This window comes from Lepisma saccharinum, chromosome 6, assembly GCF_977018435.1.
Source record: "Lepisma saccharinum chromosome 6, izLepSacc3.1, whole genome shotgun sequence".
NCBI classification, from domain to species: Eukaryota; Metazoa; Arthropoda; class Insecta; order Zygentoma; family Lepismatidae; genus Lepisma; species Lepisma saccharinum.
The window spans coordinates 44,826,471-44,839,548 of record NC_139234.1 but is presented as its reverse complement, the minus strand read 5'-3'; the positions used below and the strand labels follow the sequence as shown (position 1 = coordinate 44,839,548).

The window sequence follows — 13,078 nt, the reverse complement described above, 5'->3', positions numbered from 1 at the left end:
AAGGGTGTTTAAAGACTGGTTCCTTGAGTATGGCTGATGTGCAAACCACTTATGAAAACATTCGTGTTATGAATAATGTCACTTATCCATCTATAACAATAAAAGAAATTGCTGCAGAAAAATGTTACAGATATTGAATTTCACAGTCCATCACAAAGAACTCAACCTGAAATGGTTAGTATGAAGCATGCACGAGATATTGCTATGACATCACAGAATGATGAAGATTTGGACTTGACTATCAGGAGTTTGAATGATGTTGCTAGTTATCTTCGTAAGTCTATAATGAACACTAAGGTAAAAAAGGTAAAGTGCTCCCCTGTGCTTAGCACTATGCCTTGAAGGCCTATAGGGGGTGTGGGGGTAACGCCCCACACTTTCTTGATCCGGTCATGAGTGGGGGTGATGTGATCAGCATCATGCCCCTGACCACCTTTACCCCCCAGGGTTTCCCCCAGGTCATTCGACGCTGGGTGGGCGCCGGGGCCGCTTACAACGTTAGAAAAGTTTCCGGATTTGAACCGGCCGGGGATCGAACTCGGGACCTTTAGCATGGTAGTCAGATGCGTTACCGACTGAGCCACCGTGGCCACTATAATGAACACTAAGAAGTGGGAATTCACAGGATCATTAGAAGCAACAGAAGAACATGTGCCACGAGAAGTGTATTCTTTTTTCAGATGGCTTATTTGCAGTACTGTTGAACATATGTCTTCAGAACGCAAGCAATCAAGTGTTAACAAGGCATATCACAAACTGCAATATCCATGAAATGTACAACAACTACAAATCTTCAGTCTACACGTGTAATGCCTCAGCAAGTAGCTGTAGGATTATCAGTTCACTAATCTGTAAGGAACAAGAAGGTCATTGAGCTTTTGCATGGCTATGGTCTGTCAATTGGATACCATCGACTTCATCGATGTGAAACACAAATAGCTGAGACGATAACAGATGATATCAGAAATAACCAGGGAGTGTATGTGCTGGCAGATATCATCAAGGACAGATATATTTTCTTCGCAGTGGACAACGTGGATTTCATGGAGGATACACTAGATGGGAAGAATACCACACATGCAACTGCCCTTGCCATTTATCAACAGAAAGAACCAGATGATAATTCACCAGCTATACACTTGATCAAATCATCAAACAATAGAGCCCTAACAGAAATTCAAGACAGCGTGAAATTATTGAAAGAATGCAGTATGCCAACCAAACCAACCTCAAAATCTCCAACATATACTAATTTTTCATCAATGAAAGACAATCTAGTGTTAATGAAATGAAGTCATGGCTCATAGCAAAGACATTACATGCTGCAACAGAAGATATTGCTAGTGAAGAAGACATTAATTGTGTCAGTCGTGATTGCACAGTTAACCTGATTCCTACGTGGTCCGCATACAATTCCCACATGAGTAATGTACTACCACAAACCAGAGTACATGTTGCACCACTGATTCACGCACCATCAACAGAATGGAGTACACTGCTTACCGTTTTACTTCAGGCTCAGAGCATTAATTATGCAGTAATGGGGAATGGTAGGAAAACAGTGATTACATTGGATATGGGTCTGTATATACCAGCAAAACAGCTACAAATGAGCAGAAGTGACCTTCATCATATTGTGCTCAGACCAGGTGAATTGCACATAGTAATGGCAGCACTGAGGTGTATTGGTGCTTTTGCAGAGAATAGTGGATTGGATATGGCCTGGATTTAGAGTGGCTTGTATGGATATACAACAACAAGTTCAATTCTTCTTGGAAAACACGTGAGAAGAGGAATTGAAGCACATTTGATAATTGTCCAGGCACTCTTTTCACAATACATGGAAGAATTTTATGCACAGAACCCAACCTTGAAAAATGACATTCAAAGATCACTTACAAACCTAAACTATAACACCTTTAAGCCTTGTTTCCATGATATGAAAAACTCAATATGCTGACCAAGGCAGAAGAAGACCTTGCTAGAAAGTTGAAACGTTACGTTTAGTTTATGTTTTATAATAAAATACATTTCTGCCTTGGTCAGCATATTGAGTTTTTCAAACCTACAACACGCATTTAGCAGTAGTACTGGAAAAAAAAAAAAAAAAAAAGAGTCCATAAAGAAAGCAATGCAGCAATTTAAGCAAGTTCTTGAATCAAAAGATATCTATGCAAAAATGGAAGTGTTTGATGAAAAATTGAAATCTGTTCCAAATGCAAAGGCAATGTTGCTGTATATCAAAATGGTGATAGACTTGTGTTTATTTATAAAGTCTGTTAGAACTGGTGATTGGCAACTTCATTTATCCTCCCTTGATGTATAGTCAAGTACTTCTTTGCACATGACAAGCATCACCATGCTCGCATGATTCTACTATATTTGGCAGAGATGCAAGCTCTTCCAGAAACAAATCCAGAACTGTTCCATGAGTTTTCAAGAGGCAATTGGGTTGTGAATAGAAACATCATACCTTTCTGTGCTATAGGGGCAGATCATGCTCTAGAACATATGAACCGTACCATGAAAATGAGTGGAGGATTAATTGGTATAATTACCAGAACAAGATTCTTCTAAATTGCACCTGCTATGGCTGTTCTTGCTGCAGAATGCAAAGCAACGGCAGGCATTGTTTCCAAACAGCGTGGTGGACATCATGAAGACACAAAGGCCTTTTTACATCTACGTGAACGTAACGTGAATAACTTTGCTGAGGTGCTACAGAACCAAGGCAAAATTTAAAGAAACATCTACAGATCTCACGAATTTTACGACAAAGGCTGTCATGAATGACAGCATTAAGAAAGATGTTTGTGACAGAAATGTCATTGGTCAGGGAGCTTATGACAAGTTTGTTGAAACTCGCATACAAAATAATGTAACCAATTTATGGTCAAAAATGATGATGTTGAAGTTTAACATGTTTAATAGTAATGGCAAAACAGCAAGTGTGAAACTTCAGTCTAAGGTATTGCAGCTAAAAGAAGACCGTGCATTGTTTGTGAGATTGCTATTAGTTGCAAAGTCTAGACCAACTGCAGATCTCAGAGATTCTATATCTAATCATGAGCTTTTGGTTGCACTCTTCACACCTGAAGGTAACCTGCTTTTACCAAGTAGCAAGAGCGACCTTCTTGCCATTCTAGAATCTCAAATTGGTGACCAAGCACCTGAAGATCCAGAGCCGCCCAACCACATGTGTGTTGCAATTGTAGATGTTATGGCATTTTTGCAGATCCTTGATAAGCCTCATTATATCTATACTTGTGAAGATTTGTCCAAGCATTTCCTTAAAAGATTACAGACATATTATAACTTCTATGATGAAGTGCAAGTTGTAATATTCCGGTTTTATTGAAGAATACAACTCACCAAAAAAATCTTGGAGGAAGTGCATCAATCACATATCATATCATTGACAATACAAGAATAAAGAACATTGCCATGAAAACATTGCTGTCTAGTGTGCAGACTAAAGAAGAGTTAACTGCCTACTTGGCAAACAAAATTATCAGTTGGTTTAAAGAACTGAAACTACATGTCATTGTGGCATGGCGAGAAGAAGCTGCAGCTACTCACATCACAGTACAGTACCTACGAAGCTCACACGAGGAAGCCCACACAAAATTGATATTACACGCTGCTGATGCAACCTTACGAGGAACCTCTACTATTGATATTCACTCACCAGATACAGAAGTTGTTATATTGGCACTTCGGCAATACCCCATGCTACGTTCTAGAACATCATGTATTGTAGGGAGTGATAAGAAGAAAAGACACACTGCTCTAAAACCAATCTAGAATGCTTTAGGCGAAGAAAAAGTGAATGCATTGCCTGGGTTTCATGCCTTCACTGGAAGCGATACCACAGGAGCTTTAGCTGGTAAAGGTAAACTTTCATGTTGGAAAGCATTTCAGCAATGTGATACAAATATTCTGCAAGCTTTTGCAAACTTGGGATTGGATGCAACACCATCTAATGGTATTTTTGATACGTTAGAACACTTTGTTTGTAAACTTTACATGCCAAACTCTGCAAAATCGGATGTTGGAGCTGTCCGGTTTACCTTGTTTCAAAAGAGAATTGCCGAATCACAGTCAGTTCTTCGCTATGCTATATTGAGAGCACATTTTCAAGCCATGGTATGGCGAAATGATGATGTTGCGAATCTAAAGATTCCACAGCCAGATGCTGGTTATGGATGGGAAAGACAAACGGTACATTTGTACCCTAGATGACCACGATGCAACCTGCCCCACAGGCCATTCTGGAGCTAGTGAAATGTTCATGCAAAAAGAGTAGATGATCAACACTTGTATGTAAATGCAGATGTCATGGCTTTCCATGCACTGACATGTGAATGTGTGGACCCCGACGATGATGTAAATAACTGTTTTAACCGGAATGGGGATAATAGTTCAAATGAAGACAGTGAAACTGATTAATAAGTGTAATTATTATTTTACATTATTTTTATTTGGATGACCTGCTGTTTTTAAACACTTTGTAGTAATGATCTTCTGAAACAGATTATTATAATATTTAATTCATTTCATTGTGTTTTCAGTAACAAACAAATACATCAATATGATGCCATGGAGTTTTTTCTGTCCTTGTATCTAAAATTATGATGGCATAATTAAATAAAATAAAATAATGAAAGCTACACAATGAATATTTTGTTTCATTCCAAATTATTTTTTATACTCTGTAACAGAAAGTAACCCTTCAACGGAAACCAGAAGAGCTATATTAAGCAATCCGTAAGAGGTTAACAGGTTCATTTATATTATTCACAATATTTTAGTAATTGTAGAAACTGCATCAAGAAGTATTTAAAGCTTTGAAAATTTGTTGTTGGCTATTTTGAATCCCCCCACCCCACCCCCGTCCACAATTTTTGGGACTGGCAACATCCATATCCGTTTTCCTTGTGCCAATACCTTTCAGAAAAACTAACTCCCATTATTGTACCACAAAAATCCCACGGAAGGCAAATATATTAATATTTGCCCCCCCCCCCACACACACACACTAATATGCTAGTTAACTACATGCCAATGCCTATTACCGGGATTTTATGACATGGATTGCTCCCTTAGCTCGCTTGAAAAAAGCATCAGGAATTCACTTTCCATCCTTGCATAACTTTGCTGTTGAGAACACTGCTCTGGATATATACAAAGTCTGCTATGTATAAATTTCTTACTTTTATAGCACCCACCATGAAAATATAAACTCTTGGGATCATACAGTACCGCATTGGTACATCCCCACTTCTCCTCGGGATGAGCTATGAAAATGGGAAGACTACGATTTTTCCCTTAACATGGCATCCATCATTCCATTGTCTTTTGTGCTCTTGGAGTATATGGGTGGACATTAGAGTGCTGTAATGAGTATTTTTTGCTCGAGCGGCAAATAGTTCGCAAGCTAGATAGCGTACGGAATTGACAATTTCTTCACTTGAGCGAATAACGCTCGAGCAGGCAAAACGATCGGTATACGCTCGAAGCCCAGCTCGAAGCACATATAACCGTAATTTGTCTGTAGTAATGGACCCTCAAATATGGATCGTGAAGTGAAAGATGCAGTGAAATTGAAACTTAAGCAAAGCTGTGAAAGTTTATCGATGATGTACGGTGACATCTTGTATATATGTCATTCCCCCACACACTTGAAGCAAAGAATTATTTTAAAATGTACCAACTGATAAAAATTTTAAAAAACACTCCAAATTGGAACAATAGATCAAGAAAATCAAGAATTTCAGTATTCTTTCTTTTTTCTCCTTGTGATAGAGGGTGGTCCATATTGATGGGACATGTTTAATTTTGTATTTTCAGACAATAGTAATATTCTAACATTGTATCTGCCTACCTGGTTGCATACCAACACAGGCACATCCGACACATTGTCATGGTTGTATCACGAAACTGTACGTTTTCGGACATGGATTCCTATTCCAAATATTGTCTACTCAGTCCCCTCTACTAGCCCTAGGAGTTTGTAAGGGGAATTTCCGAGCACCCTGTATATAATGCCATTAAATATGTCAATTATTAAATAATCAAATTATGTTATAAAATATACAATACATTATATCGACTTCATTTAAAATTCGATTGCAAATTGAAGATCTTAATATGCTACTAATGCTATGAACAATGATTTGTGTGACTAAGGGGAAGGGGTAAAATTAAAATACATTAAGAAGATAAAAGTTTCCTTTTTTAAAAATGACATCTAAATGATCTATGTACTTTGTGGTAGCTGACGAAAGGCGATGAGAAATGGAGAAGAAATAACAAGTCGGACTAATTTCTGCATTCTTGAGATTGCTGGGTTCAATGTCCTTATGTTTTGGATCTTGTTCCAGTAAAGTATATTCGACTCCAAAACTAATTGTTTAGGTTTGTTGTTAGAACAGAAACTCTCCCCACAGAAAAGTTTGGTGAGGGGGAATATTCCAGAAGAATATCCTTGGTGGTGGGAGTTCCACCTGCCCCCCCCCCCCTCAGATTTTGCACCCTGATGCAAAGGAAGCTTTTTTTGGCCAGGGGGAGGGGGCAATGATGTTCCAGCAGGAGAAATAACACTTTTCCGTTTAGGGGGACAAACAACGATTCAATATTATGGAAATGTTTTATTTTGAATTATTTGAAAAGGGAATAACATTTATTTGACGTAAAAACCACAATGAACCAAATGAAATTTTTCATGACTAGTATTCCAGGGGGGGAATGTCCCTTGTTGCTCCCGCTGAATATGCCAATGTGCCATAACAATTTAGTACATGGATAAGCTATTTTCGTTTTGTTATTCAGAACATAAATCAATCACTTTGTTACTTTTTATTTAATTTTATTTATTCATTTTTGGCTTTCTTTTGAGCTTCTCGGCAAAAATCAGTACAACTATCTTCCCTTGTTTATGTTGCTGGATTTGTAACAAAAAAGTTATTGAAATCATGTCTTGCTCCAAATGCAATGCATAAGTATCTACCCCATCCTATACTTCGCCATTTATATGGACCTAATTTATAAAAGTGACAAAAATCCATCGATGAGCTTAATATGTGTTTAGAGAACATTTAAAAAATTCATCGAAAATGTTGTGCCTCTCTTACCCAGTGTTTTTGAAGCGAAACCTTCAAGAAAATATAAAGCCTACTAAGGCTTTGAGACAAGTGTTGTTCTGTTCCACGAATAAAGATCATTCTGAAGACGTAAGTGAACTTATCTGCAGATTCTTCATTCCAATAGTGTTGAAATGCATTGCTTCCTCAATGACCGAAATGTTTGAAAGACCTAAATATTTAAACCACAAGTCCCTCACTTGTCAGTCGTAAAGTTCACCTGCTTTAGATGCATCTTGGTAGAAGCAGACTGGTCCGACATCAGTGCCATGCAGCAGAAATTGTAAGTAATTGGAATAACATGAGAGCTTGTCGAGTGCTGCGGAGACCTATTATAACGGCTGGGGATACGTCGGGCTGACCCCCCCCCCCCCCCCCCGACTATTCCAATACTGGTTGAAGATCTTCACGCTTATAGGTGACGAAGGAAAGCGTGGGAGGGAGACCGGCAGTCGGTAGGTATGCTTAGGCCCTTCATGGGCTGTTGCGCAACTGATTATTATTATTGTCGAGTGCTGAGGCTGGAACGATCGTAGCGGGTTATGATATAATAAAGCATCATTGTGTACAATGTATTTTGACTTTATTATTTCTGTTTGTGCATCCTATTAGATGGAATTCATCTTTTATATCATGTAAAGGGACCATGTTTTGCCCATTTTGTTGGTTTGGAAAATAATTTGTGTCCATTTGTGCATGACAGTTATCAGAACATATATACATGCAAGACAATGCATCTGAAAGTATTTAATAAAGTCTTCCACTTCCACAGTCAATTTTAAAATTCAGTGTTTGAAAGGTGTTCTTGAAATATTTGAGAAAACATTTATTATTATATTGCAAACCATAACCTTAAAATAAAATAAAAATTAAAAAATAAATAAAAAAGCTTTGTGCATTTATTGGGCTACGTTGAATAATACAACTGTGATGCAATTTTTTTCCCCCATAAGTATGTGTTCTTGATAGCCTCCAACTGCATCATATAATGAAACACATAAGCCATGTTAATCTACACTGCACTAAAGTCATGGACAGAACAGTGAAAATGGAAATTTCCAATGTGGTTTCTCTTAACCACACTCATGCATGGTACTTCATCTACAAAATAAGAAAATTATGGTATTTCCACCTACCTGTTAGATGGCTCCCAGTAAACTCAAAGTCGTCATCCTGGTCCCAGTGCTTCAAGGAGAGATTACTCAATGGCGTGGCATTTGCAAATTCCAGATTTGCAAAATGCCAATCTAAGATCTGACGATCCCGTGATGATAAATAAACATCACTGTGGAAAAAGAAAAAAAATACTTTTAAATGTCTGTTGTTCACAAATCTTTAAGAGTATCTATTTGTAATACTTCTAAAAATATATATATTATTTATATGTTTTCACTCTCTGCCAATGAACATTAGGAAATGCAGGCATGTATCACTATGAAATTATTTTAAACTGAAAGCAATTTCATTAAAGTGTTAAATTAAAGACAAGAAATTATAACAGCAAAACACTGCATGTGATGAAACAATACAATGAATCGTGAAAAGTGTAATAAACAGGGAAACAATTCTGAAGTAACAAAAAAACAAAAAAAACTTGTTTTTGTTTATGTACTGAATGATATTACATTCAGTGCTTCAAGAGCACCATTATATACAGCTAATTATATTACAAATAAATGCTTTGTCAAATGATATTCCGAAGTTAGACCTCTTACGAGTTGATCGGGAACCATTTCAACTCAGTATTTTTTTTTTAATTCAACACACTCTAGATGTGAGAAAATATTTTCGTACGTAGCTATGGGACTTGAAAATTAAAATAAACTGAACTGGGGTGGAACTATATAAGTATGATATGTGCAATACTATGGTTTCTATGTCCAGTGGGTGGGACATGATTATTCCTGGTCGGGATAGCTCAAGATAGAGGAGGGGGAATCCCACTCCCCTCTTTAATCTCATCTGCAATTTTCACATTTCAAACTCCTATTTTCCATTCCGTTAAATTCAAAATGAGGCCAGAACAAGCTCCAGAGATTTACATGCAGAGTATGTAAACGTACTCCTGTACCTCGACCATAATTTTTATAACTTTGTAAGAAGGTGTTCGGAAAACTACACTTAAACCTATGAATTATGAGATTTTTTCGAAAGTAGAGATGGTACTGAGACAAGAAAAGTCTCTTGTTTCCTCTCAAATTCCGAGGCGAGACTGAGGCCCAACACTCTTGTATGTATGGGGGATCAGTGACAAGTTAGGGGGGGGGGGGGGGTGTACTCCCTGCTGGTTACGCCTATGTTACTAACACTCGTGTCCGTAAACACATCCATTGGAAACGTAGGTATAATAAATCTGCAAGATCTACCTCTGAAGGAACTTTCAAAACTTCAATGTGACGACACAGAAGGTTCATTCCAACAACAAGAGTTAGATGCTGAGGAACATAGCTATACTAAAGCTTACTATCAACTGCTTGGTACAAATATGCACATCCAACTTCTAATTCTGTACTTACTACAAATAATGATAATGCTAGGAATGTACATAATAATCTATATTATCTCATAGATCAGAACTTCAATTCTCCTTGTATGTAGTGTGATTTTAACCCAATTTTTCGAGATGTAAGTGTACCATGTTCACTGACGAACAATCACAATGATCCTCACTCTTTTGTAAATGTTTTGAGATTGTATAACACAGGATTAAATGGAGCAAATCATATTAGCTGTAATCGACCGTATAATTCGAGAGGAAAAAGTGATCATCCTAAAACTAGAAATACATGCAAAGGAGAAGGAAATGCAAAACGTGGACGTTTAAAATTAAATAATTATCTCAATTGCCTAAGTTCTCTGTCAAGATAGAGAAACAACCAGCAACAACAGCTGGATAATATATTAAATGTTATAGGAGTGCCAACAGAAATGAAACTGCAAAGTATTCAACAATGCTTCATTAGGAGAGTTGGTTATTCGTTCCGGACTCATATAAATATTACTTTAATTCCTATGACCAGTTTATACAAGAATTCATTAGGTAGTTTGCTTTTTCGGATTCAATTGCAGCTTTCCGTACTGAAAAATCGTAAATACGATCCCAGCATGCATGGTGTAATTTGGTTGATATAGATGTCGTGCAGCTAATACTTAGCCAGTTACCTGACAATATTACTTGTCACGATATTCATTCAGAAGATCAACTGACTAGCATGTTAAGGTTAGATGTAATAAAATTTAGTAGAAAGGGGCTTGTTGCTCTTATGACAAACTTTGTCATAAGCGACATTCTGCTGTGAATTAATTTGCTATATACTCGAGTGAGTATTTGTGAGATATTTGATTCAGGACTGCCAACCTCAAATTGCTTATTTAGCGTAACAAGTTACCTAATTTATTGTTTGCACGTGAGATGGCAGCACTAGGCGGCAATACATTTGAAGTTCTTTAGTAATACCAATTATACTCAATAGATGTCCTCGGTTGACACTTTGTAAAGAAATAGTCTTCTTTCTTACTTTTTTTTTGTCGCTTGTTATAAAAATACTGCTGTGAATTATAATTTAATTAAGTAATGACATTATGCAAATTGTACTATTATTACGATATCATCTGGTATTTATGCATTCATCTTGGGAAGAATGAATGTACAGAAGATCTGAGGTAGAGAGTACGGCAGGATCGGAGTGTTTGGAAAACCCGGAGGAGAGGACGGAACGAAAACGGATTCTGAAGGGAAGATGGAGAACGAAATGGACGAGTAAATTGGACATGATGATGGAAATCGAGGGATATCCGCTCAATCATAAACGTACGAGTTGATCTAAATAGAAAGATTGGAGCACGAAAGATGATGTTTGCCGATTTGATGATAATATGAAGCCGATGGACGCTTTTACGAAGGATAAGTGAATTTTCTTTTCGGCTTACAGGAATTGATGGTTGATATGCACAGGGACTATGTAAGTACGTAAAATTCTTTTATCCAAGTGACTACCAGATGCTGATGTAAGGATAATTGAGATAACCACCAATCATCGCATTCTGTATTATGCTAGCATTCGTGTGCAACGGGTTATGGCCATAACATATTCGCGTTAACGCAATACCGCAAAATGTGGTCGGTAACAAAGGATTCTAAGAATAGCTATGTGAAAAAATATCGTTGACTAGTCATAATAAACATTTATGAACAACATAGGTAATCTATTCATATTGACTGTAAAAGAGTATTGATTTCTCATGCATTGGCTTGTATGTAGCGCAAAGGCGTAATTAGGTCAAGGTCACGTGACGCATGATATCATATGATTTAGCTCTTATCAAAGTAGATGTTGAAATCTCAGTAAAATTCGTTGTTTATGTGACCAACGTCTCATTTAAAAACAAAAGTCTAATGATAAGTTCATTTTGAATTCCGGCTGATGTTTATTATTTTTATTACGCATCCATATCTGTAAGAGATGCATAGAGTCGGGAAAGATTGAATAAAAGGTACACCGCCATCCTTTGAGTGATATTAAAGTGTTGTCTGTCACAGATCGGTGTACTTCTAGAAAGTTTTGAGCAGGGTCAATTTAATTGTTTCATACCGACACGAGTAAAAATGTAGTAGTTGTTATTAACATATGGCCTTTGTCCAGCGTTAATTAATAATTGTGAACCTTAATATACGAATTCTTTATCATGTTAATTGGTGAATAAAGTTCCTATTGTTAACTCGTGGTGTTGCAATTTAACCCAAAGGGTACCTCAGTGTGTAGAACATAGTAGCATTTTGTGTACTAATACCAGTTTCTTTCCAGAAGGGGGGAAGCCCACCTCCCACTTTTCATCCTGAGATTTGTCAGTAATAATTGAATTATGAGGATATCTAGGGGCATACATTACTGTTAAGTTGTTAACCAGTACTACCTTGAAATGGTGTTCTCAATCATCGGAATGATAGTTCCATGGTAATTTCAAGGGAATCTAGTAGGGTGGCATAGGCCTTAAGTAAAGTTCTAGTTTCATCTCTCGCGGGAATTGTCAGTGGTTTTGATCCCAGGTGGCATACCAGTTTAGTATAACCTGTCACTTTGAGAAATGAAATTTCGAAGCACGAGATTCGTATGAATAATCAGGGGATTATTTGAGTTTGGTCTAATTCAGCATATAGGGTGTGCCTAAAAAGGGGGTACATTTTAGTTAAATGAGAAAGTCGGATAGTGTTATGAAATTTGTTAACTAACAACTTGAAGACTTAATCAGGTGTGGCTTAACTTAACGTACAGGGTGTACCTAAAGGAAAGGTATAGTTTGTTAATTAATAAATTAAAGACTTTGTGATTCATTGTGGAAGTTAGGCTCCACTTTACCTATAGCGAGCGTTTATTCGACAACGAAAGGTGGTTTCCGTGGGAAGTTTATTAAATTTATTTGGAATCACATTTTATGAACATAAGTTTAACTTGTGGCCCTCCAGTCATAGCTTCTAGCGCTACTGGCGAGACGAACAAGAACAGATTGAATGGTTTAGGAATTTAGTTGGGAGTTTCGGGCAAGGTTGAAATTTGAGTTGGAGGTTCTTGTCACGCGGTGGAATGTAGGGAAGACCCCTCCACTGGCGGATACGTCTCACTCTTCCTAATGAAGAAAACGAATGTGAAAATATGGTTTTCAAGAACTCTGAACATAGTAGAGGTCTACGCGACCTTGTTTTTGTTCAGCAGTCAGCAGTCGTGGCACGAATTTGGCAGCCACCCTTTTCATTCCCAAATCGTCTGTCAAAATTCGCTGCACTGAACTCCAAGTCAATTGACATTTCACCATTTTTGAAACGGGAAAACCACTCAAACACTTGAGTTTTCCCCATAGCATCGTTATTGTACGCCGTTTTTAACATTTCAAGAGTTTCTGTTCCACTCTTTCAGAGCAAAAAGCAGAATTTCGCCGCC

At 37.4% G+C, this 13,078-nt stretch overlaps 1 protein-coding gene across 2 annotated transcripts in view; it reads right to left on the bottom strand.

The window, feature by feature from the left end:
* Su(var)3-3 (lysine-specific histone demethylase Su(var)3-3) overlaps positions 1-13,078 on the bottom strand; it is a 786,450-nt gene that overhangs the window by 558,157 nt on the left and 215,215 nt on the right. For both annotated transcript variants that reach the window (XM_083123844.1, XM_083123845.1), the window contains one exon: positions 8,279-8,427. In XM_083123844.1, the coding sequence (XP_082979970.1) occupies positions 8,279-8,427 (149 nt within the window). The remainder of the gene's footprint in view (positions 1-8,278; positions 8,428-13,078) is intronic.